The following is a 16,672-nucleotide window of genomic DNA, read 5'->3' as shown; positions in this document are numbered from 1 at the left end:
TCATCGAATGCTTCAATGATTCGTTACGCTTTAGCATATAAAGACTTTAATCCTAATGAAAAATATCCTGAGGAAAAGATAGAATCAAGTTTTGAATTAACGAAAAAGTATTGGAAATATAAAATTGAATCATATAAGAAACAAGATGAAAAAGCAGAAAGGGATACTAAAAATAATGTTTCAATGGATGATTTTCAATACTATCACGATTTAATCCTTTCATCTAAATGCAAAATGTGTGGTAAAGCGTTTACATATGCAAATAAACCAACATTGGATAGAATCGATAATGAAAAACCACATACCAAAGAAAATTGTCAGTTAATGTGTTGTTATTGCAATGTCGTAAAATCAAATAAAGATGAAGATGTTCAACGTTTAAGAATCAATTTAAGAAATTACGCATTAAAAAATAATTTACCAATGACTTTAGATTCGGTTGAAGCTTATCACATTCTCCGTAATGGAATTACTGGTGGTTTATCAAATGTTCAACATAGAGTAAATCTTAAAGGAATCACGCACATTAATAAACTTTCATATAGTCCAGAAACTAAAACTGTATCAAATGAGGACACCACCAATATTATGACTCATTTCGTTGGAGTTGACTTTAATTCATTATATCCTTCATCATTTTCATCTAATCCTCATGATTTCATTCAATATACTGACCATAAAATGTATATGCCGGGAAGATTGAATGGTGTTATCATTTGTGATACAGCAACAAAGAAAGCAAAAGCAGTGGGAATAATTAAGAAGAAAAATACTTTATTCGTGGCTGAAGTAAAGGGTCACATTGATGAAAAATACATTAATGATTACATAAACTTTTTACCGATAATAAGAAACTTAGATATTATCACAGATGAAAAAACAATTGGTAGTTTTATGTATAATTACATGAAATCAAACAATCTACCAGTTGACCAGAAACAGAGGAAATTAACTCAGTTAGCATCAACACACAACCAATATCAACCATTTTCTTCTTATTATCTATGGTATCTAATCGACAGATTTCATTTTATCATTGATGATATTCAATCAATTTTAACATTTACTAAAAACACTTGTTTTAATGAATTTGCGAACAAATTTATGAACGAAAGACAAAAGGCTGAATTAGAAGGAAATAAAGGAAAAAGTTTATTTTGCAAAATTTCACTTAATGGATCATATGGTTACGATGCAATGAATACACAAAATTACGCAAAGACTAAAATAATGAATGCACAGAAGGCACGCGTTGCATGTATGTCAAATAAGTTTAAAAACATAAGAGAAATAGGTGAAGATACATATCAAGTGATGCTTAAAGATAGATTTTATAGATGTGATACATGTTTACAAGAGGCATTCTTCACTTTAGATAACGCAAAATACTGGTATTTAGTTTTCATTTATGATTTTATGTATAAATGCATGGATTTTAATCGTTTTCATTTCATTGAAGGTGATACTGATTCATCTTATTGGGCTATTGCTGGCGACCCAAGTCTTCCTAACACTCAAGCATTTCAGGCGATTGTTACCGATAAAAAATTTTATGATAAAAACATTTTCAAATTCGCACCATTTGATTTCTTCTGTTTTGATGAGAAATTTAAACCTAAATTAAAGAATAAAGCTGAAGAAAAAGCACATGAGAAAAAATTATTGGGTTTAGCAATTGAGAAACAAGGTGATAACATGGTTGCTTTATGTCCTAAGTGTTATACATCATTCAACGGTTCAATTGATGGAAGTGATTTTAAAAAGATTGCACAAAAAATGAAGGGTGTTAGTTTAAGACAAAATAAGCAATTAACACCTAAAAAATATTTGGATATAATAAATGATAAAGTGATATTTGATGGTCAAAATATTAATTTACAACTTAAAAACGGGTCAATGACTCGCTTAACAATCGGTAAGACTGCATTAACAGGAGCACACACTAAGGCTGTATGTTGTGAAAATGGATGTTGTAATTAAAAAACGTTTCGTTGTGAAATAGAAAGTGTTTCAAATAATTCATCCCGTTGTTTATCAATAATTTTATCCTCTAATCCTTGCTTCTTGATTGTATTATATAATTCTTTATACATTAAAAAGTTTTTTAAATAATCTTCTGCTTCTTCTTGTGATAAATAAATAATTGGAATTTTGATTAAATGCTTTAAAGATTCAAATGTATCATCTGAAGGTGAACCTGAACGGTTGATATAAATTAACACATGTGAATAGGGGGAAGTGTTAGCAATAATGATAATTTGTTTTAATATCGTTAATGTTTTACCTTTATTTTGTTTACCAATTGCTGCAGTGATTGAATTTAAGTAACATTCAGAATATGGAATTTTCATTAATTTTTCCTTAGATAGAGCATTTCTATTATCACTCAATGCTTCATTAATCATATCATCTACGTATGTATTATATACTCCTGCTAATTCTTCATAAGGGGTGGATGAATTTAAATCCATTTAATCAAAAATAAATTTATAATTTTAAACATTTCTATTCATCAATATTTCATCATATGAACTTCTATACTGTGGTGGTGTACCTGTTGGATGATATTTCAAACCTTCATCCGGTGTCCATGTCCAATATGTAGTCCTAGTAAACCAAACCTGAGGAGGATTTGTCACCTTTGAACAGTAAGTGTCATTTTCACCCTGAATGATTGGATAAGCTTTCACTTGTACTGTAACTTGTGAGTTGAAAGTTTCTAATCCATCAAAGAATATACCCGCTCCATCACGTTGAACTGGAATAGTGCATAAGAATGAAGTTTGGTCTTTCCATGTTCTAGCTAATGGCGTGCCATCATCTGCATTCAGTGGTCTAGTTAATGAGTCCTCGTATTCTTCTGTGCATTCATTCACTCCATCTAAATCAGAAGCTTGAAGCATACGTGTAAAGAATATGTCGCCCACTGTGGTCATCGCTTGATCGGGGAAGTTTCTGGAATCTATAGTGACCTGAAGACCTCGAAGCATTGGATTTTCTAAAACCGTTCTTTGCATTGCATTCTTCGGAAATGTTAACACAACATCTGTAACATTATGAAGAGCGTATGAGAAATCTGAGCTAATACCTTCAGGAGTGATGCAACCTCCATTTAGTGAACGAACGTCAATATGTTGAGCTGGAATCATGAATGGATCTTCCTTACTGAATAAACGTGGTATTGCTTTAACTGATTCTTCAATTAAACCGTATCCTGGTGTAATGCATTTATCCTCTAAAACTTCCATCTTTGTGCATGAAATAATAACGTCATCAACTGTTGCCTCAGCAGATGTAGCGGCTAAGCTTGTAATTAATTTGGCAGGAAGTCCGATTTGTTGGAATTTGCGATCATATTTATAAACATGATTCATAATCTTTTCATAATTTTCATCAGTTATCTTTTCATAAACGTAATTTTGTAAATCAGCAACTCTTAACGGGTCAACCTGACAAAATACTAAAGTATCCCTGAAAACATAATATTTAAGAATGATATCACCAAATGATTTAGGATAATCATCGAACGCCTGAAATGCTAACAAATCATTTACCGGAATAATCATATCAAAAGTGACATCAACTTCTTCATTTGCTTTCTTGAAAACTTCTGAAGGGTCAATATATTTACCACATACTGAGTTATCATATTTTTGAACATTATTATATAACGAATGAACAAACTTTTTAACTTTCCTTTCTGATTTTGGTTTATATGTTGCAAATGCGAAAGATTCACGGGCGCAATCCATCTGAAGATAACCGGCATCACCTCTTTCGGTTTCTACTTCTAATTGTTTAAAGCTTTGATTTGATGATTTGTAACCAACGAATAAACGCATGCATTTAAAAGCGGCATCACATGTGAAAGCTTTATTTGAAACTAGAGTTGCTTTAACTTTGCGTTTAATATATGTGTCACCTAATTGGTTCACATCATGAGCTGGATTTGTAATTCTTAAATGAGTTTGTTTATCATCAAAATATGGAGCATCAGAGTCATAGCATGAACTTTCAAGTTATCTATAATATCTTCTACCGTCATTCTTTGCGAATATTTCATTTATCTTTTCGAATGAATGAAACACATTTCCATTAATCGGTTTAGTGTTTGGCACTAAATAGTTAGTCGTCATTTATTATTAAATAAAAAATCAAAATTAAAAGATGAAAATGAATTTTTAATTTTAATGAAATAATCAACTATGGCTGCAGGTATATTTAAGAAACTTTGGGATAGAGTAAAAAGAGGAGCGAGTAAAGTTTGGGAAACATTGAAGAAGGGGGCAAATTGGATATTTAAGAATAAAGAAGCAATTAGTGACGTTGCTGAATCAATAACGCCAAAAGCCGCCCCAATAAGAGAAGTTTTAAATAAAGGAGAAAAAGTTTATCAAAGACTACAACCAATACTAAGATAAAAATAATATTTATTTATTTTTCCACTATCTACCTCCTATTTTATTAAGTATTCCTTCAGCAATTCCACCAACTGCGTTACCTGCTTGTGCTCCCATCGCCGGATTACCTGCTTTAGTACCTAATACTCCACCTATGATAGTTCCTGCCGTTTTCGCTACTGGTGCCAAAAAGTTTGCAATGGGTTTAATAATATTTTTATGAACCCAACCCGCAGCTTTCTTAATTCCTTCCCATAATTTTTTAAAGAATCCTGCCGCCATTTCTGATTTAATATTAATTAAAAAATAATGTTTCATCACTTATATTCTAATTTTTATTTAATGATAAATGAAACCGATTTTAAAAATAAATGAAACAGAGGAGGAAGAAATAAATGAAAGTGAAAATGTTCAACAAAAAATAAACGTTGTTAAACCAATTACTGATATAAAAATTTTTTCATCTGTTAGTAGTAGGATAGGACGGGTTGTGTGACTTTTTTTGTTACATCTATATATAGACGATGCATTAAAATATATTTATTTATAAATCATTAAAAAAATTAACATTAATTTTAAAATAATTTATTTTTTTATCTTTTATAAAAGAAGCTATATATAGATGATGTCAGATATTCCGCGATTAATTAAACATTGTTTAAATCCTGAATGGGTTAAACTTCAATTTAAAAATGAAGATTGTGAATTATTAAATGAATATGAAAGCCAAAATAAGCTAATGAGGTATAAATATAATGATAAAGAATATTTAATTTCATGGAATCAATGGAGTCATAATCAAAGACCTCATAAACGAGAAGAAGAAATTGAAAATAATGAATGGAAATCATTGATGACATTAAAGAGGATGGAATTCCTAAATTTTTGTAGAAAAACCTTTAGAACTAAGTTAGGAGCATATAAACGTAGAGTATTAAATCCTGAATATCTTAAACATCAATTTAAAAAGGAAGACTGTGAATTATTAAACGCTAATGAATATGAAAATGCTAAATCAAAACTGAGATATAATATATTGGAAGTGATGAAAGATGCAAAGATAAAGAAAAGTTTATACAGTTTCATATAATAACTGGCACACGTTAGGGATAAGAAAACATTTAGGAGATTATGGTAAAAGTTCCGAATTCTTCAATCTAGTATGTACGAGAGAGTAAAAGAAATTAGAAATAATTATTTTCATGAATAAAAAATAAACTTTTAAAAAATTCATGTCTCAGAATCAACATAGAACTTTAAGAAACTAATGATTATTTGAATTTATGAAATCAATTATTTGATTCATTCTTTCTTCAATCTCTTCTATTCTTTTTGTTAAATCATCATTTTCATTAATGAGGTGATTCTTGATTGAGGAATAGATTTCAAACTAACCATCCTTTTATTTTTGAAATTTTGAATCCATCAACTTTAACATTTTATTCAATTTACATGTTGTCAATTCTTCAAATAATTTTTTTATTATTAGCATAATAGTCATTAAATTCTTCAACAGATGAAAAAATTTTTATTTCAGTAATTGGGTTTAACAACGTTATTTTTTTTGAACATTTTCACTTTCATTTATTTCTTCCTTCTCTGTTTCATTATTTTTAAAATCGGTTTCATTTATCATTAAATAAAAATTAGAATATAAGTGATGAAATATATTTTTTAATTAATATTAAATCAAAATGGCGGCAGGATTCTTTAAAAAATTATGGGATGGAATTAAAGAAAGCTGCGGGTTTGGGTTCATAAAAATATTATTAAACCCGTTGCAAACTTTTTGGCACCAGTAGCGAAAACGGCAGGAACTATCATAGGTGGAGTATAGGTACTAAAGCAGTAATCCGGCGATGGGAGCACAAGCAGGTAACGCAATTGGTGGAATTGCTGAAGGAATACTTAATAAAATAGGAGGTAGATAGTGGAAAAATAAATAAATATTATTTTTATCTTAGTATCGGTTGAAGTCTTTGATAAACTTTTTCCTCCTTTATTTAATATTTCTCTATTGGGGCGGCTTTTGGTGTTATTGATTCAGCAACGTCACTAATTGCTTCTTTATTCTTAAATATCCAATTTGCCCTTCTTCAATGTTTCCCAAACTTTACTCGCTCCTCTTTTTACTTTATCCCAAATTTCTTAAATATACCTGCAGCCATAGTTGATTATTTCATTAAAATTAAAAATTCATTTTCATCTTTTAATTTTGATTTTTATTTAATAATAAATGACGACTAACTATTTAGTGCCAAACACTAAACCGATTAATGGAAATGTGTTTCATTCATTCGAAAAGATAAATGAAATATTCGCAAAGAATGACGGTAGAAGATATTATAGAGAACTTGAAAGTTCATGCTATGACTCTGATGCTCCATATTTTGATGATAAACAAACTCATTTAAGAATTACAAATCCGGCTCATGATGTGAACCAATTAGGTGACACATATATTAAACGCAAAGTTAAAGCAACTCTAGTTTCAAATAAAGCTTTCACATGTGATGCCGCTTTTAAATGCATGCGTTTATTCGTTGGTTACAAATCATCAAATCAAAGCTTTAAACAATTAGAAGTAGAAACCGAAAGAGGTGATGCCGGTTATCTTCAGATGGATTGCGCCCGTGAATCTTTCGCATTTGCAACATATAAACCAAAATCAGAAAGGAAAGTTAAAAAGTTTGTTCATTCGTTATATAATAATGTTCAAAAATATGATAACTCAGTATGTGGTAAATATATTGACCCTTCAGAAGTTTTCAAGAAAGCAAATGAAGAAGTTGATGTCACTTTTGATATGATTATTCCGGTAAATGATTTGTTAGCATTTCAGGCGTTCGATGATTATCCTAAATCATTTGGTGATATCATTCTTAAATATTATGTTTTCAGGGATACTTTAGTATTTTGTCAGGTTGACCCGTTAAGAGTTGCTGATTTACAAAATTACGTTTATGAAAAGATAACTGATGAAAATTATGAAAAGATTATGAATCATGTTTATAAATATGATCGCAAATTCCAACAAATCGGACTTCCTGCCAAATTAATTACAAGCTTAGCCGCTACATCTGCTGCGCAACAGTTGATGACGTTATTATTTCATGCACAAGATGGAAGTTTTAGAGGATAAATGCATTACACCAGGATACGGTTTAATTGAAGAATCAGTTAAAGCAATACCACGTTTATTCAGTAAGGAAGATCCATTCATGATTCCAGCTCAACATATTGACGTTCGTTCACTAAATGGAGGTTGCATCACTCCTGAAGGTATTAGCTCAGATTTCTCATACGCTCTTCATAATGTTACAGATGTTGTGTTAACATTTCCGAAGAATGCAATGCAAAGAACGTTTTAGAAAATCCAATGCTTCGAGGTCTTCAGGTCACTATAGATTCCAGAAACTTCCCCGATCAAGCGATGACCACAGTGGGACATATTCTTTACACGTATGCTTCAAGCTTCTGATTTAGATGGAGTGAATGAATGCACAGAAGAATACGAGGACTCATTAACTAGACCACTGAATGATGATGATGGCACGCCATTAGCTAGAACATGGAAAGACCAAACTTCATTCTTATGCACTATTCCAGTTCAACGTGATGGAGCGGGTATATTCTTTGATGGATTAGAAACTTTCAACTCACAAGTTACAGTACAAGTGAAAGCTTATCCAATCATTCAGGGTGAAAATGACACTTACTGTTCAAAGGTGACAAATCCTCCTCAGGTTTGGTTTACTAGGACTACATATTGGACATGGACACCGGATGAAGGTTTGAAATATCATCCAACAGGTACACCACCACAGTATAGAAGTTCATATGATGAAATATTGATGAATAGAAATGTTTAAAATTATAAATTTATTTTTGATTAAATGGATTTAAATTCATCCACCCTTATGAAGAATTAGCAGGAGTATATAATACATACGTAGATGATATGATTAATGAAGCATTGAGTGATAATAGAAATGCTCTATCTAAGGAAAAATTAATGAAAATTCCATATTCTGAATGTTACTTAAATTCAATCACTGCAGCAATTGGTAAACAAAATAAAGGTAAAACATTAACGATATTAAAACAAATTATCATTATTGCTAACACTTCCCCCTATTCACATGTGTTAATTTATATCAACCGTTCAGGTTCACCTTCAGATGATACATTTGAATCTTTAAAGCATTTAATCAAAATTCCAATTATTTATTTATCACAAGAAGAAGCAGAAGATTATTTAAAAAACTTTTTAATGTATAAAGAATTATATAATACAATCAAGAAGCAAGGATTAGAGGATAAAATTATTGATAAACAACGGGTGAATTATTTGAAACACTTTCTATTTCAAATTTTGATAGAGAATTTTTGCATTCACTCATTTTTCTAGATGATGCAGTGAAATCAAAACTAATAACAAATGAGAAATCATATTTTAATCAGTTATTAACTCAATGTCGACACATTCAGTGTTCATTCTTTATGGCTGTTCAATATTTCAAAGCATTAAGCACAAACATTAAATCAAATCTATCAACACTTTTCATTTTCAGTGGGTTTAGTCGTCAACAGTTGAACGTTATGCTTTATCAAGTGAATTTACCAATGAGCATTAATGAACTTTACACACAATATCAGCAATTAGGTGAACATGGAAAAATAATAGTTGATTTAAATAAAGGAAGTGTTAAATTTGATTAACTTTTTATAATTAATTTTTATTTTTTATTTATAATTAAACATGACAGAAATGGTAAATCTTCTACAGGTTCCATTAAAACAAGGGACAAACAAAAAGGGTGCATATAATAGAACTATGAAAGTTCCTGATGGAATGAAAGAATTAGTTCATATTGTTGCTGGTCTTCAAAAAGATGTTAAACAAATGAGAAACGTTTTAACATTACCAGAAGCTCAAGCATATGCCAAACGTCAAGGTCCAAATTGGGAAGCACACGAAGCAGACATTACGGGTCCAAATGGAAAACCTGATGGTATAAATGAAGTTTTCGTTACTGATGGTCAAGGTAATATTAAAGTCATAAATGGTTATAAATTAACTATATCTGATTATCCTAAACGTAAAGCATATAATGAACGTTATCCTATGCAATTTGATGAAAATGGAAAAGCTGTTAAACAATACATTGGAGAAGGTGAAAATGGTCCAATTAATTCATACCGTCATAATCCATATTCTTATTTCAATGAAGAATTAAATGCTGTTGAAGAGGGACCGGATGGATTACCACGATATTCTAACCAGTTTGATGGTCAATATGCAAATATTAGACCTGAAATTTCAGCTAAGAAATTCTTTAAAGTTGCTTTATTCGATCCAGTTTTCGCAAATGTTAAAGATGAACTTAAACAGCAATTCCAACCAATTATAGTAGCAAGAATTGCATCAGGTGCTTTATCTCAAGCATTCAAAGATTTAATTAAGAAACCATTATATCAGCAACGAGGTTTAACTTATGATTTAGTTAAGGAATCAGATAAAAGAAAATTTGAGAAATCAGATGATTATAAGAATGCAATTAATGAATATATTCGGTCTATTAATTTCGATGAAACAGCTAAAAATCAACTTCATGAACAAATACAGGGAATAATAGATTCAAAAGTTCCAGCAAAATAAAAGTTTAAATATATTTTTTTTATTCGAATATAAATGAGAAGACGTTTCACTAGTCAAAAGAACACTAACGCAAAAGCAGAGATTACGGTTGGTTATAACGTAAATGATGATAAATCACGAATTATTCAAAATGTTAAAGTTAATGTTAGCCCGAATTAACAAGGTCAGCAACTCAACCAAATTTATTAACTCGTGACTTACCGAAAATGAGGAGAATGAAGAAAACCATGAGAATGGAGACCCAATCATTTTATCTGAACCCGGTAAAGAACCTGTTGAAATTCCCACTTATCCAACATACCCCCACCTCTTTCATCAAACATCGAGAACCCATATAAAATAGACATTAATTCTGAATTAATGAAAATTTACCGTGATATAATAATAATAATAATTATGATTCAATAATAAATTTAATTGATCAATCCGGTTTAATTATTTTACCTTATGAATCATTAATTCACATTATCGCCATTCTTTGTGATGTTCAAGATTCAGACGTTAAGATTCAATTTTTCATAGATGATGAGGTTTCATGCTGCGGAACAGTTGCAAAAATAAATCCTATAAAGGATATTAGCACAATTAAGATATCAAAGAACGGAACAACAACTGAACTTCATTTAACATATAATGATATTTATAATAAAATAGTTGATGAATATAAAATATCACTTGAAAAATTCTTTGTTAAGGCTATTTAATATTCAAGCATTAACATTATCGAATAATAATCCTTTGAATCATAATCAATAATAATTGACCTTTCACCAGTTTCTATCGTTTGTTTTATTTCTTTTTGTTCCCCACTATCCGGATCGGTCATTGTAATTGTTTTTGTTATAGTATCAGCTTTATCTTTAACTTCAATCTTTTTTCCATCGGGATATTTAAACCAAAATTCCAAAAATTCGATATTGTCAATCTGTTCATATTTTAATCTATCAATTACATTTTTAATACCATCTGAAAATCTTATGAAATGGTCATTATATGGGTTTGATTGAACTAAATTTGAATGAAGTGAAATATAACCTGTTGATGAATATGACATTGACTCATATTTTCTGAAAACACTAAAATTTATAACATGAATGAATTTCTTATTCGTTGAATTTATGAATTCTTGAGGTAATCTTATTCTAGTTTTATTTATCACTGGAAAATAACGCTTTACCATATTTTTAATCGTAATAAAAATGTCAATTATCAATATTATTTCGAATAATAGTGTGAATTAAATTTAACAGTTAGCGGAATTTATAATGTTACTCTCGTTTCTGTGAGTGGTAAATTTAATCCCATTCTTTTAGACCCTTCAGATTATATATCATTTATTAAAGATGACCTTGAAAAAACGTATGATATGTATATAAATAATGTGATAGCGAAATGGGATATTAACATGATTTTAAGTTATTTAAATGAATCATTTATCGTATGGTATGAAGAAAATTTTAAATCAAAACCCGATAAACTTTTTGAACTTGATGAAATAAATAACCTTATTAAATTCCCGCTGAAAATTAAATTTTGTACTCCTCATCTTCGTTCATTGTTGGGGATATTAAATTTTGAAAAAGATTTTGGGGATGTTTTGTATTCTGACACTGGTTCCAATTTCATTTTAATCAAATGTGATAAAGTTAATACCCCAATGAGATTTTCACATCAAACATTAGACCCTAACTCTTACCCATCAATACAAAACATTTTATCCATCAACTTAAACACATTTTCTTTATCATATCCGTTTCAATTATCTGGGAATTCATTTATTCTTCATTCAAAAGATTTATCAAATATTAAATTTAGAATAACTGACCTATTTGATTGTGATTTAGAATTCATGAATGAAATATTATGGCAATTTCAAATAGAAAAAATAGCTGATGAGATAACGGATTAAATATTTATTTTTAAATCATAATAAATGATTAAACAACAGCAACCACAACAACTTAAGGCGCAAAGCATCCAGGTCCCTCAGACCATTACATACGCCATATATGCATATAATTCAAAGATGGCAGAACAAACGCAAAGGTTGAAATATGGAGATTTGGAGATAGTATTGAAAAATGACCGTTTCGAATTCGTTTGCAAAGGCGGTGCAGTGATATCAAATATAAAAGAAATTTTATTTATGAATTCAAAAATTAAAGGAATAACGGATATATAACATCAATTCCACCAGAAAACAGAGATATTACGCATTAAATGCATTTCCTAAAGTTTTGAAGATTGGAAGATTTAATTTAAATGAGGAATTCATAGAAGGTTTCCTAAACGACATAATGAAGAAAGCAGATAAGGAATATGTGGATAGTGAATTAATGAAGAAGGCAAATTTGGTTTATGTTGATGAAAAAGATAATGAAATTAAAGAAAAGGTTGAATGGTATCATGAATGGACATTTGAGACTTTTAAAGTTAAAGCTGATACAGGATGGGTTTCAGGATGTTTAGACCTTAAAGCAGACAAAACAGAGCTTCAAACATTAAAGACTGAAATACTTCAAACATTATATCCTGTTGGTTCTATTTATACGTCAATGAATTCAACAAATCCATCAACAGTTTTAGGTTTTGGTACGTGGAAGCAGATTGTAGATAAATTCTTATACTGTGCTAGATATTCAAAGCAAACAGGAGGTTCGAAGAAAATTAAAGAAGCAAACCTTCCACCGCACACTCATACAGGAACTACAAACACAACAGGTAATCATTCACATTCAATAACAAAAAGAGGTTATATAAATCTTGCAGCGGGTTCGGATAGATGGGGAATGAATAGATATGATATCACAACTGACCCAGTAGATTCAAGCACAGGTATTTTCTGTGGAACCGCAGGAAATCATTCACACACTTTCACAACAAATCCAACAGGCTCGGGTAAAGATTACATGCCACCATTTGTGACTGTATTCGCATGGTACCGCGTTCATTGAATGTGCTTGAGCCCAGACTTTTGGGTCAAGGCTTACCGAATGAACTAAATATATTTTATGTCTGTAATTAATTAGGTAATGAAGTAATGGATGAACTGCAGAATTAATGTTTACGTTAATGTTTACGTTAAGTGACTCAAAGAGTCCGGAGACAAAGTCTCATGGTTTCAGGTTATTCAATAATTAATTATTTTTGAAGAACTGAAGGTGTCACTATGTCACCATGTCACCAGGTTAATTAACTTCTCTTAAAAATGATGACAACATGACATTTAGACAACATTCCTGGAAATAAATGTTTACGTTAGTTTTAAAATTATTTTTATTTTTTTATTTTGTATGTAAGAACAGAAATGTCAGTCGAAGCAAAAACATTCACGAACAAATCTAATGGCGAATACATTCACAAAAGGCACTTATAACGGTATTGAAGTCTTACGTAGAGACAAGGATGGTTACATTAATGCAACAAAGATGTGTCAGCAGTTTAGGAAAGACTTTAGAAAGTTGTTGGAAAATAAGTCCTGGGAAGAGTATTATAAGGCATTTTGTGAAGAATATAGCAACAGTCCGAATTCCGGCGGTTGCTTTTTATACAAAATTCATGCAGGAATTCCTGATGAAATCAAACAAGTTAGAGGAACGTATGTAGACCCAAGACTTATAAACTATATAGCAATGTGGGCTTCTCCAAAATATTGCATAGCAGTTGGAAAAATTATGGACTCCATAGACAAGAAAGTTCATGAGAAATTAGATGAAGAAGAACTTGAAGATACAGTAGAGAATGCTAAACCTTTGTTCGAACAAGAAGTTAGAAAAATGCGCGAAAAACAATTAGAACATGAACGTGAGTTATGTTATGGTTATAGAGATTCTCCATTCGAACTAGACCAATGGGAACAAGAAAATTTAAAGAGAGAATTTAGAGAATATGAACTCGCTAAGATAGCATTAGAAGCTGCAGAAAAGAAGTTAAAAGCTTGGGGTCGTTTTGTACAAAAATATTGTGAGTAAATGAACCATTTATTTTTGTCATAAAGACGCAACGTGGAGGGGCATAGCCCATGACCCAAAAATATATTTTATCGTTAAGTGACTCAAAGAGTCCGGAGACAAAGTCTCATGTTTTCAGGTTATTCAATAATTAATTATTTTTGAAGAACTGAAGGTGTCACTATGTCACCATGTCACCAGGTTATTTAACTTCTCTGAAAAAATGAGACAACATGACATTTAGACAACAACACAGGAAATATGATGCAGCCCAAAAATAAAGTTAGTTTTAAAATTATTTTTATTTTTTTATTCCTATATAAATGACAGCAACAAACAACAACAGCAACTTTATCGTTTCTGATGAACAAGTTATTGATTCATTAGCTGAAGAATTAGTTGTGGCAGAAACTAAAACCCTCAACGAAAGAATTGGTGAAAACAAGATTGATTTACATAACTACCTCAAACATGATGGAGGAAGAGGAAGGAAAACTGGTATGGCTTTATTAGTAAATAAAATATCAAATTTAACGATTATAGATGTTGATATCAATAAATCATACAATGATGAACTTAAAGAAACAGTTAGAAAAGACATTTTATCAAAACTTTCGGATAAAGATGTTATCGTTAAAACTGCTTCAGGAGGTCTTCACATTTATTGCAACACTAATTTCTTCTATTCAGTTTCGAACAGAATGATTAAATGTTATTCCTGCAATGATTATGATATCGATATCATGACTTCTATGGATGATTCAAAACGTTCTTTAGTGGTTATGGCTGATTCAAGAGTTCGAAAGAATGCATCAGAACCAATCAATACATACTCATTCATTCGCGGAAGTTATGACTCAACATTAACTAGAACAGTGAATGATATATTAAATGATTTGAATATTAAGGTAAGAGTTGAACAGAAGAATGAAGAAATAAAGACTATCATGAATGAAAACAAAGATGTAAACATTGACGATAAACTTGCCCAGAGCATAGTTGATGGCATCAGTGATTTTGAAGTACATAATGACGGTGGAAACATGAATTTAGAAAAAGAAATAACATTATTCAAACTGTTTCAAGCAATTAATTCGTTACCGGATCATTTGATTAATGAAGCATACGATAACGTTTATAACTTCTGCAATTTAACAGAAAATGCAAAAAGTAATTTTGAAAAAGCACGTAGTAGATATACACATTTAATGACTTCTCCATTTGTTTTAGTGAAGATTCTAAAACTATATCAAAAGGAATATTATGATGAATATGTTTTACCTTTATTACGTAAGCCAAAAATAACATTTGATATAAAACTTGATGACTCGTTTTTGATAACAGATATTAGACGCAAGGCTGAAAATCATCAGTATAAAAACAGTTCTGAAGTAATTGAGGATTTATCACGTGTCATCCGTTTTGTAGATTGTGGAAATAAATATTTCATTCAAAAGGACTATAATATCCACGATAAAATGAATCAAATATCATTCGTTCTTCAATCAAACATGAAAGAGTCACTCAAAATGATTAAATTATTTAAAGAAGAAGGTAAAACAATAACAGCATGGGATGTACTACTAAATCAATTGTCTTCATTAACCGTTAAGGGTGTTTGCTTTAAATCTGATTCTCCAGATGTTTTCTCAACGTTTCAAGGTTATAAATACAACGTTCTCGAAAAACCAGATTACTCAAAAATTGAGATGTTTATGGATTTCATTAAAGAAGCCATATGTGATAATAACGATGAAGTGTATAAATACCTTCTCGGCTGGATTGCATCAATGATTCAACATCCTGGAATCAAGAATGAAACAGCAATTATTTTGAAAGGACTTCAGGGAACAGGTAAAAACAGATTCACAGACATTATTTCTGAACTCCTCGCTGGTTATTCATGTAAAAACATTACCGAAATAGGTGAGCTAACGGGTAATTTCAATTCAGTAGTTGAAAATAAAATGCTTCTTGTACTTAATGAACTCAAGAATGTAGGTGAAGACAGACTTGCAAACTTCAACGCTTTGAAATCAATTATAACGGATAATGAGATTAGAATTAATGAAAAGAATCAACCCAGAAGAACTGCTCAGAATGTTGCCAATTTCATTTTCGTAACTAACAACGTTTACACTGTCAAAATTGAAGTTGGAGACAGAAGATACGTAGTTTTAAGAGTTAATGGTAAATTTAAGGGTCAATTTGATTACTTCAAGAATTTGATGAATTCATGCACTATAGAATTTTATGATAATTTACTGACGTATTTTATGCAATATGACCTTTCATCATTTAATGTACGAATCATTCCGATAACTGAAGCCAAACAAGATTTAATTGAATTATCAACAAATCCTTTAGATGTATGGATAAATACACATTATGATGAATTGTGTGCGGGTATGACGTGTAAAAATGCTCTATTCTGCAAACCATCAGACATGAAAGACAAGAATTTCCAAATGAGCATTAAGGATAAATGTGATAGGAAACAGATAAGAATAGATGGTAAACAGACATGGTGTTATGTTTTGAAAGAAGAAATGAAAGGATTATATAAACAGGTTGAACCAAACGATAATGAGGATTCATTTACTGATGATGAAATATCTGTAAATGAAGCTTTATAAAGTATGATTGGAATTTATTTTTGC

The 16,672-nt window shown here is 30.4% G+C and overlaps 9 protein-coding genes and 1 pseudogene across 10 annotated transcripts, besides 1 other annotated feature; 8 read left to right on the top strand and 2 right to left on the bottom strand.

Moving 5' to 3' along the window:
• Positions 1–234: 234 nt before the first annotated feature.
• TVAGG3_0830170 (DNA/RNA polymerase superfamily) lies at positions 235–1,158 on the top strand (the record flags this gene model as incomplete). Its single annotated transcript, XM_051248441.1, has 1 exon — positions 235–1,158. A coding segment is annotated over one exon (924 nt), but the record flags the coding sequence as incomplete, so codon positions are not given.
• Positions 1,159–2,495: 1,337 nt separating this feature from the next.
• On the bottom strand, positions 2,496–3,149 carry TVAGG3_0830160 (uncharacterized protein; the record flags this gene model as incomplete). The annotated part of the gene is made up of 1 exon (XM_051248440.1): positions 2,496–3,149. One exon carries the CDS (start codon positions 3,147–3,149, stop codon positions 2,496–2,498), a length of 654 nt encoding a protein of 217 aa, XP_051083915.1.
• Positions 3,150–3,208: 59 nt separating this feature from the next.
• TVAGG3_0830150 (uncharacterized protein) lies at positions 3,209–3,842 on the bottom strand (the record flags this gene model as incomplete). Its single annotated transcript, XM_051248439.1, has 1 exon — positions 3,209–3,842. A coding segment is annotated over one exon (634 nt), but the record flags the coding sequence as incomplete, so codon positions are not given.
• Positions 3,843–4,205: 363 nt separating this feature from the next.
• Positions 4,206–4,421, top strand: TVAGG3_0830140 (uncharacterized protein; the record flags this gene model as incomplete). Its single annotated transcript, XM_051248438.1, has 1 exon — positions 4,206–4,421. One exon carries the CDS (start codon positions 4,206–4,208, stop codon positions 4,419–4,421), a length of 216 nt encoding a protein of 71 aa, XP_051083913.1.
• Positions 4,422–6,636: 2,215 nt separating this feature from the next.
• On the top strand, positions 6,637–7,312 carry TVAGG3_0830130 (uncharacterized protein; the record flags this gene model as incomplete). The annotated part of the gene is made up of 1 exon (XM_051248437.1): positions 6,637–7,312. A coding segment is annotated over one exon (676 nt), but the record flags the coding sequence as incomplete, so codon positions are not given.
• A 552-nt stretch (positions 7,313–7,864) lies between these two features.
• On the top strand, positions 7,865–8,071 carry TVAGG3_0830120 (uncharacterized protein; the record flags this gene model as incomplete). The annotated part of the gene is made up of 1 exon (XM_051248436.1): positions 7,865–8,071. A coding segment is annotated over one exon (207 nt), but the record flags the coding sequence as incomplete, so codon positions are not given.
• A 350-nt stretch (positions 8,072–8,421) lies between these two features.
• Positions 8,422–16,672: part of a mobile genetic element that runs on past the window's edge.
• Positions 9,163–10,062, top strand: TVAGG3_0830110 (uncharacterized protein; the record flags this gene model as incomplete). The annotated part of the gene is made up of 1 exon (XM_051248435.1): positions 9,163–10,062. One exon carries the CDS (start codon positions 9,163–9,165, stop codon positions 10,060–10,062), a length of 900 nt encoding a protein of 299 aa, XP_051083910.1.
• Positions 11,996–13,016, top strand: TVAGG3_0830100 (annotated as a pseudogene). The gene has a single exon. A coding segment is annotated over exon 1 (1,021 nt).
• Positions 13,407–14,033, top strand: TVAGG3_0830090 (uncharacterized protein; the record flags this gene model as incomplete). The annotated part of the gene is made up of 1 exon (XM_051248434.1): positions 13,407–14,033. One exon carries the CDS (start codon positions 13,407–13,409, stop codon positions 14,031–14,033), a length of 627 nt encoding a protein of 208 aa, XP_051083909.1.
• Positions 14,336–16,648, top strand: TVAGG3_0830080 (uncharacterized protein; the record flags this gene model as incomplete). Its single annotated transcript, XM_051248433.1, has 1 exon — positions 14,336–16,648. The coding sequence occupies one exon, from the start codon at positions 14,336–14,338 to the stop codon at positions 16,646–16,648; it is 2,313 nt and encodes a 770-aa protein (XP_051083908.1).

The sequence above is a fragment of the Trichomonas vaginalis genome, chromosome VI (assembly GCF_026262505.1).
Source record: "Trichomonas vaginalis G3 chromosome VI, whole genome shotgun sequence".
NCBI classification, from domain to species: domain Eukaryota; phylum Parabasalia; order Trichomonadida; family Trichomonadidae; genus Trichomonas; species Trichomonas vaginalis.
This window is presented reverse-complemented; position numbering and strand designations above follow the sequence as displayed.